This window comes from Oncorhynchus kisutch, linkage group LG20, assembly GCF_002021735.2.
Source record: "Oncorhynchus kisutch isolate 150728-3 linkage group LG20, Okis_V2, whole genome shotgun sequence".
Lineage (NCBI taxonomy): Eukaryota > Metazoa > Chordata > Actinopteri > Salmoniformes > Salmonidae > Oncorhynchus > Oncorhynchus kisutch.
The window spans coordinates 16,381,734-16,403,220 of record NC_034193.2 but is presented as its reverse complement, the minus strand read 5'-3'; the positions used below and the strand labels follow the sequence as shown (position 1 = coordinate 16,403,220).

Below are 21,487 nucleotides of genomic sequence, written 5' to 3'. Positions count from 1 at the left end.
GTTAAAAGTTCATTTGTGGAATTTCTTTCCTTCTTAATGTGTTTGAGCCAATCAGTTGTTTTGTGACAAGGTAAGGGTGGTATACAGAAGATACCCTATTTTGTAAAAGACCAAGTCCATATTATGGCAAGAACAGCTCAAATCAGCAAAGAGAAATGACAGTCCATCATTACTTTAAGACATGAACGTCAGTCGATCCAGTAAATTTCAAGAACTTTTAAAGTTTCTTCAAGTGCAGTCGCAAAAACCATCAAGCACGATGCTGAAACTGAGTCTCATGAGGACTGCCACAGGAAAGGAAGACCCAGAGTTACCTCTGTTGCAGAGGATAAGTTCATTAGAGTTATCAGCCTCAGAAATTGCCGTCCAAATAAATGCTTCTCAACATCAACTGTTCAGAAGAGACCGCGTGAACCAGGCCGTCATGGTCAAATTACTGCAAAGAAACCACTACTAAAGGACACCAATAAGAAGAAGAGACTTGTTTGGGCCAAGAAACACGAGCAATAGACATTAAACCGGTGGAAATATGTCCTTTTGTCTGATGTCCAAATTTGAGATTTTTGTAAGACGCAGAGTAGGTGAACGTATGATCTCCACATGTGTGGTTCTCAATGTGAAGCATGGAGGAGGAGGTGTGGGGGTGCTTTACTGGTGACACTGTCAGTGATTTATATATAATTCAAGGCACACTTAACCAGCATGGCTACCACAGAATTCTGCAGTGATACGCCATCTCATCTGGTTTGTGCTTAGTGGGACTATCATTTGTTTTTCAACAGGACAATGACCCAAACACACCTCCAGGCCGTGTAAAGGCTATTCGACCGAGGAGAGAGATGGAGTGCAGCATCAGATGACCTGGCCTCCACAATCACCAAACCTCAACCCAATTGAAATGGTTTGGGATGAGTTGGACCGCAGAGTGAAGGAAAAGCAGCCAACAAGTGCTCAGCAAATGTGGGAACTCCTTCAAGACTGTTGGAAAAGCATTGCTCATGAAGCTGGTTGAGAGAATGCCAAGAGTATGCAAACCTGTCATCAAGGCAAAGGGTGGCTACTTTGAAGAATCTCAAATATAAAATATATTTTCATTTGTTTAACACTTTTTTGTGTATGGGCTAGTAGTACAAACTAGCCTACAGCATCGTGTGATCCAACAACATGATTACATTGATACAGTACATTGCGGTTTAGACTCGTACTATAGATCACCATCACAAAGCTGGCCAGCCAGAGGCTTCCCAATTGATTAGCAGGGTCTGTTTGTTTTCTGTGTGGGGACGGTGGAGGTTTGTTTGGTAAGGAAAGGAAGAGCAGCCCATCTTCCTGTCACTCCACGCACAGCTGCACACAGCCAGGGAGGGAGAGCAAGGCAAGGCAACACAAGGAGAGCTTAGCTCTTCCTCTGGGACCTGCCTCTCCATAGGGGAGCTAGGGGATAGAGGGATTTGCTGCTGCCCATGTTAGTGAATGAGGGACCGTGTGAACGGATGAAAAATAAGAAGGGACTTGTTTTTGGGGTTTTGTTTTTCCTGGCATCGAGCATGCCTTATTGGCACCGTCTGCCCAGTAGTACCTGTTTGTGGATAAAGATATACAACCTCCAGGAGAGCAGTGTGTACGTTCATGCCCCAGCTGTAGCACTGTCAGCTCCCCTCAGTGAAACATGGGAATGGGGCTGGCCTGCTGTAAGCCCACCGGGCTCAAACAGGAACACCTGCAAGGTAATGCTAGCTACCTTTTCAGAGTTATATTTGGAAAATGTCATTTCATTTCATTTGAGTACATGTAATGTGCTGTAATTACAATGTACATTGGACAGCTATGGGTGGTTGAAGCCTAGTCTCATAGATTAGATGTAACATACTGTAGTAAATGTAAACAAATGAGTATGATATGTTAGGTTTGGTATGGTTACCTAAGGCATAAATGAAAGGAGGGTGGTTGGGTTGGACATGAACGTCTAGCAACCCAAAGGTCATCAAGGACAATTTTAGCAACTATTTACTACTTTTTAGCTACTTTGCAACTACTTAGCATGTTAGCTAACCCTTACCCTAACCTTAACCATTTTACCTAACTACTAACTCTAAACTTAACCCTAACCGTATCCCCTAACCCTAATCCCTAGCCTAGCTAACTATAGCTACAATTCGTGACATAGCATACGTATTGCAAAATCGTAACATATTGTACGAATTGCAATTTGTAACATATCATGCGAATTGTAATTCGTAACATATCATACGAAATGGATGATGGACATCCACAAATTACTACATACCACACGAAACGTAACATATCATACTAAATGGAGTGTTTCGGATTTACATACAGATCCATAGGAAATTCTATGAGACCAGGTTGGCGGTTGAGATGAATCTGTCTGTTGTGGATTTCACTTGTTTTGTCCATAGTGCAGTCTGTCATACCCCGACAGAAGGTGTACTTAGTAGGGGCACTAGAGGGGTTCAAAGATGTGTTATCTTTAGTTGGTGGCTCTGTTGTTGTATAACATACTGCAGTCAGGTTTTGTGAAGAGTCCTTCATTTCACTTGAAGGGTAAGCTTTTCTGATTATCCAACAAAGGTTGGACAATCACAATGGTCAACAGGAGTTAATCCACTCCCAATCCTCAGAATAATTCTCAGGCCAATTATTAACACTGACCACACACACATACCGTACACACACAACACCACTGCTTACCATTTACTGCAGTCAGTTAACTAAGCTCACAGAGTAAAATCAGCGATAAGAAGAAATGTATTTTCGCAGTAAAACCCATCCTTCATCTTCCACTAAGGATCCATTCATCCACAAGCACAGTTGGCAGTCTGACATTTACCAACCTGAGGGAATCATTATCATCAAAAAATGACCTTCACTGCAGTTTTCTGTGGAACATGAAGTGTCCTTTTCAAAATACCAGCCCTTCACTGTGCTCTGTAGGAGTGAGACTTACTTTCATTAAATCACAGAGCTCTTGTCTCCAAATCAAATCTTTTAACTTTCTTTCTTCAAACAGAGGATTTTCTTAGATTTGTTGACAGTCTGCCTGTCCTTGACTGATTTAGTGAAGCTGTCTTATCCGCCTGGCGGTGGGCTGGAGAGGAACTATTGGCTGTGTTCAGGCTCCTCTATGTCTGCGTCGGCAAGACATCTTTATCACTTGCTTGATTTCTCTCTTTCCCGTTGGCTAGGCAACCTGGTGGGAAGGGATCCATCTGGTCGACACTGTTATTAATGACAGGAACTGGGTCTGAAAAGCTATCAGACCACATAACGGAACAGCTTTTCATGCTGTTGCAATATCAAGTCCTATGTTTTAGAACCGAAAGTAGCCAATAAAGACAAGACGGTTAGAAGGTATATTTGGTACAAGACAGTAGAAGGTATTATATTTGGTGAATGATATGATCATCTCCTACAGTGGGAGTCCATTTATTCTCTACTTTATTGAAGTTCATATCAGATGGCAGCAGCTAGCTGGGCATTATTGCTTTATTCCTGTCTGGTATATGAGTAAGTTGTTTTGAAGCAGAAGACAAGTGGGAAATACAGTATACCTTCGCAGAACCAATATTCCACCAGTCAAATGATAGGATCGTAATGCAATATTTTATGAAGGCAAGGGAATTCTCATTACTTTTTACTCGGGCATAAGGGGTTTCAACTGATTCTAAGACTATAGTAATATGGTAGCAATGCACTAACAGGAATTCCATCTACAGATGCTCTTAACTTGATCACACTTCTGTCGCAGAGAATTTTCGTGCTGCATCAGGAAATTCAAATGAGCCTTGTGAGTGGCTGAAAATTAGCAGTTCTCTTTCTCTCCATGCAGAGGTAGTCGAATCACTGGGATCAGGCTTGCTATCAAAATCATATTCTCTCTCGATTGCACAAACTCTAGGCCTAGGCCCTGTTACTGCAACATTCAAATGTACAAACATTTATCTAAAATTCAGCCATACACATCAACCACCGTCGTTTTATATAGAGTAATAACACAAGATAGACATTGGTCTCCACCAGACTACAACATACAAATGTCTAGTGTATCCTAAGGTTACAAATTAACAAATTAACTGTCAAAATTGAGTTCAATTGTGGCCTGGGATGGTTTAGCGGTTAGGGACGCTGCCTTCAGTGCGCACATATAGGCCTACAGTGTCACGCAGATACGATTCCGGCCCGCGCCCTTCTGGCACAAATAAATGAATCCCCTGATTGACTTGATGTAGTTACACATTTCAAATGTGTACAGTCCATGGTTGTTTTCCCCCTGATCTTGATAAGAAATGACACTTTTGGATAACGTAAGTAGGAAACTATTAACAAATAAAATAATAACAGTCAGTAAGCTACACCAATGTTAATTTCAATTCATACGAATTCATACGAATTAACCAAGGAAATACTTTACAGAATAGTTGTCAAATAGATAAATTGCCCTTAATCTGTTAAAAAAGGACTAAGTTGTTGCTATGGCAATACCAACCATAGGGCGAACATACACTACATTACCAAAAGTATGTGGACACATGCTCACCGAACATCTCATTCCAAAATCATGGGCTATAACAGCCTCCATTCTTCTGGGAAGGCTTTCCAACTAGATGTTGGAACATTGCTGTGGGGATTGCTTCCATTCAGCCACGAGCATTAGTGAGGTTGGGCAGTGATGTTGGGCGATTAGGCCTGGCTCGCAGTCGGCGTTCCAATTAATCTCAAAGATGTTCGATTGGGTTGAGGTCAAGGCTCTGTGCAGGGCAATCAAGTTCTTCCACACCGATCTCGACAAACCATTTCTGTATGGGCCTCGCTTTGTGCACGAGGGCATTGTCATCCTGAAACAGGAAAGGGTCTTCCTCAAACTGTTGCCACAAAGGTGGAAGCACAGAATCGTCTATAATGTCATTGTATGCTGTAGCGTTAAGATTTCCCTTCACAGGAACTAAGGGGCCTAGCCCGAACCATGAAAAACAGCCCCAAACCATTACTCTTCCTCGACCAAACTATACAGTTGACACTATGCATTGGGGCAGGTAGCATTTTTTTGATTACTAAAGAAGAACGCGTTTCCACTACTCCAGAGTCCAATGGTGGTGAGCTTTACATCACTCCAGCTGACGCTTAGCTGAAATAGCCAAATCCACAAATTGAAGGGGCGTCCACATACTTTTGTATATATAGTGTATCTTGAAAGACCTGGGTTGCAACAGGACACAAATATCATATTTTAGGGAGCGGTAAGGAGGTGACCAATAATAATTGAGATCAACTGTGCAGGTGAATTCAGCGTGTATTGATGGTTTTGAGGCAGAATTTCGAGGCAGGGCGTCGATATTGGCATGTCCCAATGCCATGTATACTGAGTAGAGTCTATCTGCAGATTGCGTACTACATGCCACAACCACTGTTTGCCGCGAGGGTATCATTTATCTGAAAAGCCTGGAAGGGATGAGATCGCCAAGCCTATGGGTTTGTAGCTTCAACCCTGCAGCACACACACACACACTTACACAGACCAACTGATTATTGGGCTGCTGAAGGTTTTTTCTTTCCTTTTTGGTTTGTTTCTTCTTTTCCATATTATGTCTATCTCTGATAAACTGACCAGGAAAGGGATGAAAATAGCCCATATGTCACGTTCTGACCTTTATTTCCTTTGTTTTGTCATTATTTTGTATGGTCAGGGCGTGAGTTGGGATGGGCAGTCTGTTTGTTTTTCTATGATTTGGGGATTTCTATGTTTCGGCCTAGTATGGTTCTCAATCAGAGGCAGGTGTCATTAGTTGTCTCTGATTGAGAATCATACTTAGGTAGCCTGGGTTTCACTGTTTGTTTGTGGGTGTTTGTTTCCGTGTCTGGGTTTTTCACCACACGGTACTGTTTTGGGTTTCATTCGTTCCACATTTACTGTTTTTGTATTTCAGTCGTGTTCATGTGTAGTATTTCTTATTAAAAGAACCATGGACACTTACTATGCCGCATATTGATCCTCCGATCCTTCTCGCCTCTCCTCTTCGGAAGAAGAGGAGGAAATCCCTTACACCATATTAATATGTGTAGCCCTATAAATAAGGTTCATTGTCACGTTCTGACCTTTATTTCCTTTGTTTTGTCTTTATTTAGTATAGTCAGGGCATGATTTGGTGTGGACCGTCTGTGTGTTTTTCTATGTTTTTTCCATTTCTATTTTTGGCCTGATATGGTTCTCAATCAGAGGCAGCTGTTTATCGTTGTCCCTGATTGGGAACCATATTTAGGTAGCCTGGGTTTCAATGTTGGTTTGTGGGTGTTTGTTTCGGTGTGTGTGTGTTTGTCGCCACACAGTACTGTTTCGGTTTGGTTATTTTACGTATTCATTTATTGTTTTTGTATTTCATAGTGTTCAGTGCTTTTCTTATTAAAATCATGAACACTTACCACGCCGCTTCTTGGTCCGATCCTTACTCCTCTTCAGACGAAGAGGAGGAAATCTGCCGTTACAGAACCACCCACAAAAAAAGGACCAAGCAGCGTGGTAACAGGCAGCAGCAGGAGCAGCAGCAGGAGGAGCAGCGCGATAAGGAGGAATGGACATGGGAGGACATTCTAGATGGCAAGGGTTGCTACACATGGGAGGAGATCCTGGCTGGAAGGGATTGCCTCCCATGGGAACAGGTGGAGGCAGCCAGGAGAGCGGAGGCAGCAGCTAAAGGGAGCCAGCACTTTGAGGGAACACGGCTGGCAAGGAAGCCCGAGAGGCAGCCCCAAAAATGTATTGGAGGGGGGGAACACGGGGAGTGTGGCTAAGGCAGGTAGGAGACCTGCGCCAACTCCCCATGCTTATCGTGGAGAGTGAGGGCGTTGTACCGGGCAGGCACCGTGTTATGCGGTGGAGCGCACGGTGTCCCCGGTGCGTGTGCATAGCCCGGTGCGATACATTTCAGCTCCTTGTATCGGCCGGGCTAGAGTGGGCATCGTGCCAGGTGCCATGAATCCGGCTCTATGCATCTGGTCTCCAGTGCATCTCCTCGGGCTGGCATACATGGCACCAGCCTTACGCATGGTGTCCCCGGTTCGCCTGCACAGCCCAGTGCGGGCTATTCCACCTACGGGGAGCATTCAACCAGGGAAGGTTGGGCAGGCTCGTTGCTCCAGATCTCCAGTGCGCCTTCTCGGTCCGGTCTATCCGGTGCCATCTCCACGCACCAGCCCTCCGGTGGCAGCCCCCCCGCACCAGGCTTCCTGTGCGTCTCCAGAGCCCAGTACTCCCTGTTCCTGCTCCTCGTACTCACCCTGAGGTGCGTGTCCTCGGCCCAGTACCACCAGTGCCGGCATCACACACCAGGCCACCAGTGCGCCTTCAGGGTCCAGTACTCCCTGTTCCTGCTCCTCGCACTCGCCCTGAGGTGTGTGTCCCCAGCCCGGTACCACCAGTGCCGGCACCACGCACCAGGCCTACAGTGCGCATCGTCTGTCCTGAGCCGCCAGAGTCTCCCATCTGTCATGAGCCGCCAGAGTCTCCAGTCTGTCATGAGCCGCCAGATTCTCCCGTCTGTCCTGAGCCGCCAGAGCCGCCAGCCAGCCAGGAGCCGCCAGAGCCACAGCCAGCCAGGAGCCGCCAGAGCCGTCAGTCAGCCAGGAGCCGCCAGAGCCGGAATTGCTTTTCAGTCCGGAGCTGTCCTTCAGTCCGGAGTTGCCCTCAGTCTGGAGCTGCCCCTCAGTCCAGAGCTGCCCCTCAGTCCAGAGCTACCTCTCAGTCTTTGTGTGTCTGCACCAGATAGAACTGTTTCGGTTGTCACTTTTGTTGTTTTGTAATTTAAAGTGTTCAGTTTTTTGATTATTATTGAAATTAAGATGAACACTAACCACGCTGTGCTTTGGTCCTCTCCTCTATCTCCAGACGACAACCATTACATTCATGAAATCAATAACTTGCTGACAATAGATAACATCCATATATTAGCCATGTCAGAGACTCACTTAGATAATTAATTTGATGATACAGCAGTAGCAATACAAGGATATACAGTTGAAGTCAGAAGTTTACATACACCTTAGCCAAATACATTTTAACTCCTGACATTTAATCCTAGTAAAAATATTCCCTGTCTTAGGTCAGTTAAGATCACCACTTTATTTTAAGAATGTGAAATGTCAGAATAATAGTAGAGAGAATAATTTATTTCAGCTTTATTTCTTTCATCACATTCCCAGTGGGTCAGACATTTACATACACTCAATTAGTATTTCGTAGCATTGCCTTTAAATTGTTTAACTTGGGTCAAACGTTTCAGGTAGCCTTCCACAAGCTTCCCACAATAAGTTGGGTGAATTTTGGCCCATTCCTCCTGACAGAGCTGGTGTAACTGAGTCAGGATTGTAGGCATCCTTGCTCGCACACGCTTTTTCAGTTCTGCCCACAAGTTTTCTATAGGATAGAGGTCATGGCTTTGTGATGGCCACTCCAGTAGCTTGACTTTGTTGTCCTTAGGCCATTTTGCCACAACTTTGTAAGTATGCTTGGGGTCATTGTCCATTTGGAAGACACATTTTCCGATTTTACTTCCTTTGATTTTCCAATGATGAATTTATGAAATTGCTTCTTCCAATTATTGATAAACATGGTTGAAAGAGATGGGGCAAAAGGAGTGGGACTGACTGCAAATCGTGAAGGTATGTGACTAAACTCAACAAATAGAAGAAGAAACTGTATTATGAAGCCAAGATCTATGACATGAAGAATTTAAAAAAACTTTGGAGTACTTTAAATGGAAATATGGGCAAATTCAACTACCATCTTTCATCGAAACAGAAACCATTTGGTTTTGACAATTATTTCCATGATTACTTAATGGCAAAGTGGGTAAACTTAATCAGGAAATGCCAACAACGAACAGTGAGCCATCGTATTCGTGCATTAAAAAAAATATTATGAAAGAAAAGCATTGTAAGTTTGAATTTTGTAAAGTTAGTGTGGGAGAGGTGGAGGCATTATTGTTATCGATCAATAATGACAAACGTCCTGGCACTGACAACTTAGATGGAAAGCTACTGAGGATGGTAGCTGCTATAGCCACTCCTATCTGTCATATCTTTAATCTGAGCCTAGAGGAAAGTGTTTGTCCTCAGGCCTGAAGGGAAGCCAAAGTCATTCCACTACGCAAGAGTGGTAAAGTGGCCTTTATTGGTTCTAACAACTGGCCTATCAGCTTGCTGCCAGCTCATAGAAAACTGTTGTAAAAAAAAAATGGAAGCTTCTCTAATGTCAAACATGTAAAATGTGGTGTACCGCAGGGCAGCTCTCTAGGCCCTCTTCTCTTTTTTATTTTTACCAATGACCTGCCACTGGCATTAAACAAAGTCTCTGTGTCCATGTATGCTGATGATTCAATCCTATATACACTACCGTTCAAAAGTTTGGGGTCACTTGTTTTTGAAAACAAAAACACAATTTTTTTGTCCATTAAAATAACATTAAATTGATCAGAAATACAGTGTAGACAGGGTTAATGTTCTAAATGACTATTGTAGCTGGAAACGGCAGATTTGTTATGGAATATATACACATAGGCGTACAGAGGCCCATTATCAGCAACCATCACTCCTGTGTTCCAATGGCACGTTGTGTTAGCTAATCCAAGTTCATAATTTTAAAGGCTAATTGATCATTAGAAAAACCTTTTGCAATTATGTTAGCACAGCTGAAAACTGTTGTTCTGATTAAAGAAGCAATACAACTGGCCTTCTTTAGACTAGTTGAGTGTCTGGAGCATAAGAATTTGTGGGTTCGAATACAGTTTGAAATGACTAGAAACAAATAACTTCTTCTGAAACTCAACAGTCTATTCTTGTTCTGAGAAAGGAAGGTTATTCCATGTGAGAAATTGTCAAGAACTGAACTGAAGATCTCATACAACTCATACTACTCACATCACAGAAGAGCGCAAAACCCTCAAATGCTGATGCTCCAGATATTCAACTAGTCTAAAGAAGGCCAGTACCCGCAAAACACCAGTCTCAACGTCAACAGTGAAGAGGCGACTTCTAGTCAGAGTTGCAAAGAAAAAGCCATATCTCAGACTGGCCAATAAAAAGAAAAGATTAAGATGGGTAAAAGAACAACGACACTGGACAGAGGTACTCTGCATAGAAGGCCAGCATCCCGGAGTAGATTTTGCGGGTACTATTTAATGTTAACAACTCGTAAAAAACTCACTCATCCAATCTTTACACCTCTGTTCACGCACAACGTGCCAGATACATTCTTAAAGCAACAGTGTTCAGTACTCAACTGAGCTATGACACCATATTACTGAAAACAACATTTTGCATAGTCAACTTACACACAGCACAGCACTGCCAGCCAGTAACACTTACCCCACCAGACATCAGGGGTATTTTCACAGTCCACAGGTCCAGAACAAATTCAAGGACACGTGCAGTATTATTCAGAGCCAAGATTGCATGGAACTCCCTTCCATCTCATATAGTGCAAGTGAACAGCAAACCTGGGTCGAAAAAACAAATAAATCAACTCACGGCACAACACCTCTCCCACATGTGACCTTCATGTTGTGTGTTTGTACTGACATGCAAACTCAGCAAAAAAATAAATGTCCTTTTTCCAAGACCCTGTCTTTCAAAGATAATTCATAAAAATCCAAATAACTTCACAGATCTTCATTGTAAAGGGTTTAAACACGGTTTCTCATGCTTGTTCAATGAACCATAAACAATTAATGAACATGCACCTGTGGATCGGTCGTTAAGACACTAACAGCTTACAGACGGTAGGCAATTAGGGTCACAGTTATGAAAAATTAGGTCACTAAAGAGGCCTTTTTACCGAGGCATGAGGACTGCAGATGTGGCCAGGGCAATAAATTTCCATGTCTGTACTGTGAGACATCTAAGACAGCGCTACAGGGAGACAGGGCGGACAGCTGATCGTCCTCGCAGTGGCAGACCACGTGTAACAACACCTGCACAGGATCGGTACATCCGAAGATCACACCTGCGGGACAGGTACAGGATGGCAACAACAACTGCCCGAGTTATACCAGGAACACACAATCTTTACATTAGTGCTGACTGTCTACAATAGGCTGAGAGTGGCTGGACTGAGGGCTTGTAGGCCTGTTGTAAGGCAGGTCCTCACCAGACATCACAGGCAACAACGTTGCCTATGGGCACAAACCCACTGTCCCTGGACCAGACAGGACTGGCAAAAAGTGCTCTTCACTGACGAGTTGAGGTTTTGTCTCACCAGGGGTGATGGTCGGATTCACGTTTATCGTCGAAGGAATGAGCGTTACACTGAGGCCTGTACTCTGGAGAGGGATCAATTTGGAGGTGGAGTGTCCGTCATGGTCTGGGGCGGTGTGTCACAGCATCATCGGACTGAGCTTCTTGTCATTGCTGGCAATCTCAACCCTGTGCGGTACAGGGAAGACATTAACCTCCCTCATGTGGTACCCATCTTGCAGGCTCATCTTGACATGACCCTCCAGCATGACAATACCACCAGTCATACTGCTCGTTCTGTGGGTGATTTCCTGCAAGACAGGAATGTCAGTGTTCTGGCATGGCCAGCGAAGAGCCCGGATCTCAATCCCATTGAGCACGTCTGGGACCTGTTGGATCAGAGGGTGAGGGCTAGGGCCATTCCCCCCAGAAATGTCCGGGAACTTGCAGGTACCTTGGTGGAAGAGTGGGGTAACATCTCACAGCAAGAACTGGCAAATTTGGTGCAGTTCATGAGGAGGAGATGCACTGCAGTACCTAATGCAGCTGGTGGCCACACCAAATATTGACTGTTACTTTTGATTTGATCAGTGACACATGATCAGTGACACATTCTTTAATTTCTGTTAGTCAGGTGTCTGTGGAACTTGTTCAGTGTATATCTCAGTTGTTGAATCTTGTTGCGTTCATACAAATATTTACACATTTGCTGAAAATAAACACAGTGAGAGGACGTTTCTTTTTTTGCTGAGTTTATGTGTAACTGATAGATGCACACACATTCCCCCCAGAAAGTGTTTTTAAATGTATGTAAACTGTAAAGTATTTTGTCTGTAATGTATTTTTCGTTGTATATCGGACCCCAGTAATACTAGCTTTTGCCTTTGGCGTTAGGTAGCCTGGTGGTTAGAGCATTGGGAGAGTAACCGGAAGGTTGCTGGATCAAATCCCCGAGCTGACAAGGTAAAAAATCTGAGCTAGGCAGTAAACCCACTGTTCACTGGGGGCGTGGATGTCGATTTTGGCAGCCCCCTGCACCTCTCTGATTCAGAGGGGTTGGGTTAAATGGTTGTGTTAAATGCGGAAGACACGTTAGGGGTAGGGAGCCTAATCAAATAAAAAATAGAATCCCTTAACACCTTGCGACGCAACGAAAGTTATTTAAAACAACATCTGAATAATGGCGGACAAGAAGTCCCCACTCGGGATAGCATTTTCCAGAAGAAAAATTTATAATTTTGCGAAATGTAAGTATAACGTTTGTTTATTCATAAAATTATGTTTTTTTTAAATCAACAAATTACTTTCATATGAATGTTTTATTAAAATTCTGAGTCACTGGTGTTTATCCGCTTGTTGCCAAGTCAGCGAGCTAACACGTCAATTCAACATCTATTCCATGTTGAATGTAATTGAATTGAAGTGACGTGGAAACAACGTTGATTCAACCAGTGTGTGACCAGATGGGGCGGACACGATAACTAGCTAGCAGGCGATCTCATCCTGCTTATCGTATGTTTAGATATGAACAACTAAACTAACTAATCGTAGATTCAGCAATGGGTCAATTGTGAAGAATCTGACCGTTTTTAAGTCATGAATTGGTGAACTTGCTAGCCAGTTAAAGACATGTCGCAAATATTTTTTAAATATTTTCAGGAACTAAAGTGGGCACCTGATCCCGTTTCACTCCATTGCATTGGCTTGGCAGAAGAAAACAGTCCTGCCTGACTCGTTTAGAGGTAAAACATTTTAACAACATCTGTTCATTGTGTATTGTTCAGTCTAGGCTTGCTAGCCAGCCAAGTTATTTGTGCGTTTTGTTGACGAGTCTGTTTTGCTAGCTAGCTGTATGCAGTGTCTGTTTACCTAGCTAACGTTTCTTGCCACATTCCCTTCCCCTATCGTGTTGCACCACTGGGGTTGGTGTTACTAGTTAAAAATTAGAAGCTAAGTTATTCTACTCTTACTGTAAACAACTTGACCAAGCCTAAAAAATATGCAAAACTGTTAACAACGATTGCACATTAATAAAGGTAGTTGTGGCTTCATCAACTTGAACCAGTAACGTTACTGAAATTTGAGCAGTGAGGTTAATTACTCCCCCCTTGTCTCTGCTTGTTCCAGGATGAAGGATCCCACCATGACACCCTGCAGATGTAAATAACTTGTTATGAACTTCCCAGGCACCAGGATAATCACCATATCCCAGGATCATATTCAGGAGTGTTACATCACAATGTTAGATAGAAATAGATTCACCCGTGTTATTGTGTACCACGCAGATTTGTTAGGACATTGTAATTTATGAAGCTCATTCTAAGATACAGATGTGATGTCTGACCCAGGGGAATGCACTGAACAAGTCTTCAATTTAGACCACAATTAGTTGAATTCGGTGTTAGTGAAGGGCTGGAACACAAAAAAAAAAAAACTGTAAACTCTGGTCCTGTCTATTTAAAAAAAAACGGTGGCTGAACAAGCTTATGTACTGAACAAGCTTATGACTGTTGGAGGTTAATCTCCTTGAAATCCCTCACTTGGTAATTATTTATTTTGTACAATGGACTGTGTTTTAAGGACTCATGCACTGATACAGGAAAACCAATAAAAAAGTTAACATTTATTTAAAATTACAATTGTTGATGTCTCATGTTTCTGGTTTTGAGGCTTGGGCATCTAAAGTATCTGGTGACTGCATCTGTCTAATCCACTGCAAGGAGAGAAAGGCATCAATCATATTACAATTCTGTATTCATTTAATTGAATATATATTTCTATTTGATATACATTCACATAATTATTTTGGACATGTTGTCCTTTATCACATGCCAGTATTTGCTTTGTATACAATGCATTTAGCATACATTAGGATGGAATAGCCTAGGCCTTCTTATCTAGTTAGAATGCATCATATCACCTTTTCAATATTAGTTATCAACTAATATAAATCTTGGAAATCAATGTAATTTAATAATATGCACGGGTGTGCTAGTTATATGAATTACTCACAATGCAAGCCTACTCATTAGAGAAGTACATTATCAGCTCTAATGCAATGTTAGCTTCACAGTGAAACCACTATTATGGCTATTAATCATTCTTAAACAGTCAGCTAAATAACAACATATTTTACTATCTCAAAAAATTGTAGCCTGTATAATATCATGCAGGCAAGCTTACAATGATGGAGCAGCAGACCAAGCAATATGCGAGAGGAGGACGCTATTCCAAAGGATAATTATTCTGGTCGGTGTCAACTTCATTCATTAACAGGTACTGAGGAGATGGATTCTGTTACTTGTTTATTTGTGTCAGATATTTCCATTTTGAGATGATGACGAGATTGCTAGCACTAGTTGCTCACACTAGTCACACAGCAGCCGAGGAGAGAGAGGAAGCTGTGAAAATAATAGCTGGACAATTAGTCGGAAGCACAGTAGCATTTGGATGCATTTTAATAATGTAGAGTATGTTAGAGCACAGTGTAGAATTTGCCAAAACAAAATCTCATATAAGCCGGTTCTACGCACAACCTACACCGGCATATGCAAACTGTGCAGCTAGCTGTAGCGGAGCTTCGAGAAACTAGCGGGCCTGCTAGTGATAGTGGTGGAGCCAGCACCTCCATGTATCCACTCAGTCAAGTAGGCCTACTCTGCGACCCACAGCAACGCAGTCTTCTATGGACCAGTTTATGCCAAAGTCTGTAGCAAAAGAGCAAATTGATATTGCATATTGGCTAAAATAATTTCCAGCCATTTTTGATCGTGGAGGACAGGTTTTAGAAATTATTATAGCAATAGTCTAAATCCAATGTACACAATTCCAAGCAGGAAAAACCTTTCAAAATCACTTATTCCATAATTGTACGAGAGCATACAGGCTTCAGTGCGGGAAAGAGTCCAAAAAGCTACTGCAGTTTGTCTTACCACTGACTGCTGGACATCAAGGGTAACCACTTCCTACATGTCGGTTACGTGTCACTTCATTGAAGATTTGTTGATGTCTAGCTGTCTTCTGGACTGCTTTGATTTCAGCGACAGACACACCTCAGAGAACTTGTCAGAGGAACTGTTGAGAATGGCAAGTAAAGACGGAAAAGTAGTCTGTTGTGTTAGCGACAATGCAGCTAACATAACCAAAGCCATGAAAAATGTTTAATGGACCCATCATCCATGTCTTGCCCACACAATCAACCTGTTTGTAAGAGATGCTCTGAAGGTGATGAAGCCCACTGTGGACAAAGTGAAAGCAGCTGTAGAATACTTCCACAGGAGCACAGTAGTTGCTGAAAAACTAAAGTTTACGCAATGGGGATGCCTGAGCTGAGGCCTAAACAAGACTGCACTACAAGGTGGAATTCAACATTTTATTTGTTGAAGCAGTTTCTTGAGTCAAAGGATGCCATTGTCAATGCACCTGTTGATGCTCTGACCCAAGAGGAATGGGAGGTGGTGGAGGAGGTGTATGGAGTCCTGGAACCCTTTGAGCAGGTCACAGTGGAGAGAGGTACAGTAAACGGTTATTACTACATCATTATTTAGTATTATATATGTATATGAGCAGTAGATGAGAATGTAGTATCAGTAGACAAAACATGAACCTGAACTAATAAGTTACTGTTTTCTCTTCTCAGCTATGTGACAGCCTCAAAAATGATACTCCCGTGTAAGGGTCTGCAGCGAATCACAGCCAGCCGCCAGAGAGAAGCAAATGTAACCACAGGACATGTTACAGAGTTCATGGACACCCTATGTTCATCAATGGACAGAAAATTCCACGGAATGGAATATAATCACGCGCTATCAGAAACTACTGCACTTGACCCCAGGTTTAAGAAGTTAGCCTTCAGTGATGCCACAGCGATTGATGAGGCTCTTCAAAGAATAACCTCAGCAGCAGGGAGGGACAGCCCAAGCAGTCAGCTGGCTCAGGCACCAGGGCAACAGGAAGAAGAGAGATCAAATGGAGTAGAAGCAACAGCAGTAGTGCCACAAACGTCTGCTGTTTGGATGCTGTTTGACAAGAGAGCAACTGGGGATGCAGCACAAAGGAATCCCTCAATAGATGCCATAATGGAGGTCCGATCCTATTTGGAGGAGCCCCTCCTCTGAACTGGTGGAAGAACAAGGCCTCTGTCTACCCATGGCTTACTAAAGTCATGACAGGCAGTCTTTGCATAGTGGCCACATCTGTTCCCTCTAAAGAAGAGAGAAAATAGGGAACAGTTTGATGCTTTAAGTGGGATGCTGCAGTTTTACACATTGTTATTTATTTGCCTTTGATATGGTGCAATATTCTATTATTATGTTGTTCAGATTGTATTCATTTTGAATTGTTACATTTATATGCACTTTGTTCATAAACATTAAAAAGTTATATTTTAAATGCAAATGTTTAATAGCATTCTTTTTTCATAACAAACCAATGCATTTTTAAATACATTTGTGGTTAAGTATGATTTAATCATTTAATTAGAATTGTTTTAACACCGATCACAGTCAAACTATCGCAAACTGTTTGACTTGAAAAAATACAAAAAAAATAATTTAAGAGCCGTTTGGGAGCCAAAAGAGCCGTCTCTTTTTGGTGTCCTGAGCGTAACGAGCCGGCTCACTGAAAATAGCCGGATTGCCCATCACTAGCTCCCACTGCTACAGTGGCTACAATGTGACTAAACGTTTCGCGCTCGGTGGAATTTAAATGCCTAAACCTAAAATGGTTCTTTGGCTGTCCACATAGTATAACCGTTTGAGGACCCCTTTTTGGTTCCAGGTAGAACCCATTTGGTTCCAGGTAAAAAACCTTTCCACCCAGGGTTCAACATGGAACCAAAAAGGGTTCTCCTATGGGGAAAGCCGAAGAACCCTTTTGGAACCCTTTTTTCTAAGAGTGTAGGGGTCACATGAGTACACAGCAACTGGTCTGCTCAGTGATAAAGGTGTGAGTTTGCTGAGCTGGGTGACAAAGGCCTTTAACTTTGAGGCACTGCTGTTTTCTATTTGGTTTACCTTCCTCGAAGCTAAATGCTATTGAGTAACATGGCAAGAGATACCATAACATATAAAGACCACAGTAAAATGACATCTAAATAATTATATCTGATTAATCACTTAAATGTGACAATTAGGGTCAATCAATTGAGACATGTAGTCTATATCGGTATTTCAGTCATTCTGGTACGTTTGTAGCTGTCACTGTATTCTAAACAAATCAACTCCACCATCTAGTGGTACTAACGCCAGTTACAACGTTATTTACTGATAGGTCTGAGATGAGGGCAGATGATAATTAGCTTGATTTGCTGAAAATCTAATCAGAATTTTAATTTAGACAATTAGATTTTTGAGGAGTCGGAGGTTGTTGACCAGTCACAATATCTCATACTGTAGCCTAGTACAGGGGTGGGATCTTGAAGGACACCATCTCCCCCTGTAGAGCTGTGGTATGGGGGAAAACATGGGAGGATATTGAAGTGGCTGCTGGACTCATCAACCTTAACATCAGTCCAGTCTTCCCCAAGATTGGAGTCTGGCAAAAACATGTACTTTTCAAAGACTAATTCCACTCATCTCTCTCTCCCCCTATCTCCCGCTTTCTCGCTCTCTCCATCTCTCGCTCTTTCTCTTTCGCTCTCCATCTCTCTCTATCCATCTCTCTTTCTTTCTTTCTTTCTCTCAATTTCTCTCTCTTCATCTCTCTCCTGCTCTTTTTCATTCTCTCTCTTTCTCGCTCAGGTGGTCCAGGAGGAGAAAAGGACCGTGCTGCGCTCAGTCATGAGGCCTTTCTGCTCATGGCCAACTCTCAGAGTGACATGGATGACTGGGTCAAGGCCATAAGACGGGTCATCTGGGCACCCTTTGGAGGAGGTAAACTAGCCTGGCATTCCAAATGATTTTGCTCGGTTTCACCATTGTTTTGCTTTGTTCAGGCTGGTTTAGCCGAGCTAGAGGTAAACTGCTTTGCCCAGAATTATATTACTAGACAGAATGATTACAAAATGCACTCTAAAATCTCAGTAAAAGCATATTCTGGTACGGGCTCACATTATGCTCTTTGTATATGTCACTCAAACGTCTTTGTCTAGTGCTTTATGGGGTCAGTGGTTTGACAGACAGAGATCATTTTATGACGTACTGTGCATTTGAAAAGTATTCAGACCCCTTGACTTTTTCCACATTTTGTTACGTTACAGCCTTATTCTAAAATTGATTAAATAAATAAAAAATCTTTGTCAATCACACACAATACCCCCATAACGACAAAGCAAAAACAACAAACAAAAAAAAACTGAAATACCTTATTTACATAAGTATTCAGACCCTTTGCTATGAGACTTGAAATTGAGCTCAGGTGCAACCTGTTTCCATTGATCATCCTTGAGATGTATCTACCACTTTATTGGAGTCCACCTGTGGTAAATTCAGTTGATTGGATATGATTTGGAAAGGCCCACACCTGTCTATATATGGTCCCACAGTTGACAGTACATGTCAAAGTAAAAACCAAGCCATGAGGTTGAAGGAATCGTCCATAAAGCTCTGAGACAGGATTGTGTCGAGGATCAGATCTGGGTAAGGGTAACACAAAATGTATGTAGCATTGAAGGTCCCCAAGAACACAGTGGCTTCCATCATTCTTAAATGGAAGAAGTTTGGAACCACCAAGACTCTTCCCGGCCAAACTGAGCAATCATGGGGAGAAGGGCCTTGTTCAGGGAGGTGACCAAGAACCCGATGGTCACTCTGACAGAGCTCCAGAGTTCCTATGTGGAGATGGGAGAACCTTCCAGAAGGACAACCATCTCTGCAGCACTTCACCAATCAGGCTTTTATGGTAGAGTGGTCAGACGGAAGCCACTCCTCAGTAAAAGGCACATGACAGCCCACTCGGAGATTGCCAAAAGGCACCTAAAGGACTGTCAGACCATGAGAAACAAGATTCTCTGGTCTGGTGAAACCAAGATTGAACTCTTTGTCCTGAATGCCAAGCATCACAGTGAAGCATGGTGGTGGCAGCATCATGCTGTGGGGATATTTTTCAGCGGCAGGGACTGGGAGACTAGTCAGGATCGAGGGAAAGATGAACAGAGCAAAGTACAGAGAGTTCCTTGATGAAAACCTGCTTTGTACCAGTTCTCAGGACATGAGACTGGGGCGATGGTTCACCTTCCAACAGGACAACGACCCTAAACAAACAGCCAAGACATTGCAGGAGTGGGTTCTGGACAAGTCTCTGAATGTCCTTGAGTGGCCCAGCCAGAGCAGGAACTTGAACCCGATCAAACATCTCTGGAGAGACCTGGAAATAGCTGTGCAAAGATGCTCCCCATCCAACCTGACAGAGCTTGAGAGGATCTGTGTGCCAAGCTTTGAATGTCATACCCAAGAAGACTCGAGGTTGTAATCACTGCCAAAGGAGCCACAACGAAGTACCGAGTAAAGAGTCTGGATACTTATTTAAATGTGATATTTTTTAAATACATTTGCAAAAATGTCTAAAATGTTTTTGTCATTATGTAATATATTTTAGAATAATGCTGTAATTAACCAAATGTGGAAAAAGACAAGGGGTCTGAATACATTCCGAATGCACTGTATGTTCAGAACAGAATAAAAGGTCCTACCAGAGCTTCATTTCCTCACTAGTCTGTCTTTACACCCTGTACAGTTGCTAACGTTGCACTGGAGGCTAGTCTACTGTATGCTACTATCCTTGACATGTGTCCAGAAATATAACTAGGCTAGGTTGTGTGGAGGCAGCTGGATGTACAGATATTATGTTACGAAAAGGAGGATATAAATAGGAGGATCACAGTATGTCTGTGATCATTGCTGTAACTTTAAACCAACCAACTCTCTGGAACTGGAAGGGAGGCACTGTATTGCAGCCAGTACTTGTGGCTTCATACATTACATTTTAAAAGGAGCATGCAATGCCGAAGATCACTCTTCTTTAGCCTGACATGTCTAATTCATGTAAACAGGGCCTAAACTGAAAACGGTTGGCTATCATTTCCATTTTACATCAGGAGGATATACAAGAGATTGCTGATACCAGCAGGATTTCATCTGTACAGTATTTGAGGCTTATTGACACGTTTTGTATTGGCCCCTGAATGTCCTGTTGCACTGGAGTGTATTTCGTTTCCATCGTCTCAAATTTACATGGCTGCAGGAATGCTTTCCAAGTTCTCGCTCTCCATCAAGAATAGAATTGTTGCCAATTTATAGAACTGTCGTTAACAGGAATACTGCTGGCAGAACCCGTGGCGCTTCCATGTCTGTTATTTAAATGTTTCTGTGCTGACTATCTGCCACCAAACCTTTTATCTCTTGCTCATCCTCTTCCCACCTCTGCTCGGACGCTGCGCTATTACCAACGTCTATAGATGTGTCATTACGGTCATTACGTGTTATTAGAAAACCAGTCATCTCGAGTGCACGAGCCAGACTGGATTGAATTACTTCGACCGTCGCTGCTTGGTAAATGTGGCTTTGGCATGTATGAAAAGCACGCCCTGACTCTGTGTAGCACTTGCTCGGTGACGTACTACGACTACTCTGATCTGTCAGTGTCTAGTGGTTGCGACTGTGTTGAGAGGCGGCGTTGCGCACAATCAGGTGAGATGCGGTGCGCGAATGATCGATGTAGATGTGAAGACTGTCTGAACTGTTTTTCCTTCCTCTCCGTTTCTCCTTTATTTCATTTGCATTTTGTGTTTACTGTTCATCCAACTACTGAATGTTGACCAACTGCATATTGGTATTCCTGAAGATAACTTTCCATTGATTTGTCATTTTAATATGTTAAAACTTTTTAAATTGAATGAATGACAACCATCATAAAATACTGAAATACAGAACCCTATACTGTATGTAAACCATGTTTTTTGCATGCAGGGATATTTGGCCAGCATTTAGAAGACACAGTCCAGTATGAGAAGAAATTTGGGCACCGCCTGGCACCTCTTCTGGTGGAGCAGTGTGTGGACTTCATAAAGGAACGAGGTCTGGATGAGGAGGGCCTCTTTCGGATGCCAGGGCAGGCTAACCTGGTAAAGGATCTACAGGAAGCCTTTGACTGTGGGGATAAGCCTCTGTTTGACAGGTAGATCTGCATTCGCTGATATTGAATGGCAAAAAGTGCTGACTTGCTATTTTTTCAGCTGGATGTAGAAGTGGTGGCCACAGTAATGGTGGCAGTGGTCAATTATTGACAGTCAAATAAAATGAAATGT

At 42.7% G+C, this 21,487-nt stretch overlaps 1 protein-coding gene across 4 annotated transcripts in view; it reads left to right on the top strand.

Moving 5' to 3' along the window:
- The window catches only part of arhgap22b (Rho GTPase activating protein 22b), a 37,142-nt gene that overhangs the window by 10,410 nt on the left and 5,245 nt on the right, over positions 1 to 21,487 (top strand). Inside the window, exons 1-3 of one of the 4 annotated variants that reach the window (XR_002251562.2) lie at positions 12,223 to 12,491; positions 12,904 to 12,986; positions 13,372 to 13,877. Coding sequence is in view for 2 of the 4 variants with exons in the window: in XM_020453521.2 (XP_020309110.1) it covers positions 20,639 to 20,870; positions 21,150 to 21,357 (440 nt within the window). In the remaining 2 variants the exon portion in view is untranslated. Of the gene's footprint in view, positions 1 to 12,222; positions 12,492 to 12,903; positions 12,987 to 13,371; positions 13,878 to 17,984; positions 18,117 to 19,785; positions 20,871 to 21,149; positions 21,358 to 21,487 lie in introns of those variants that run through there. The other 3 variants (XR_004204564.1, XM_020453520.2, XM_020453521.2) reach the window with 3 other exon arrangements.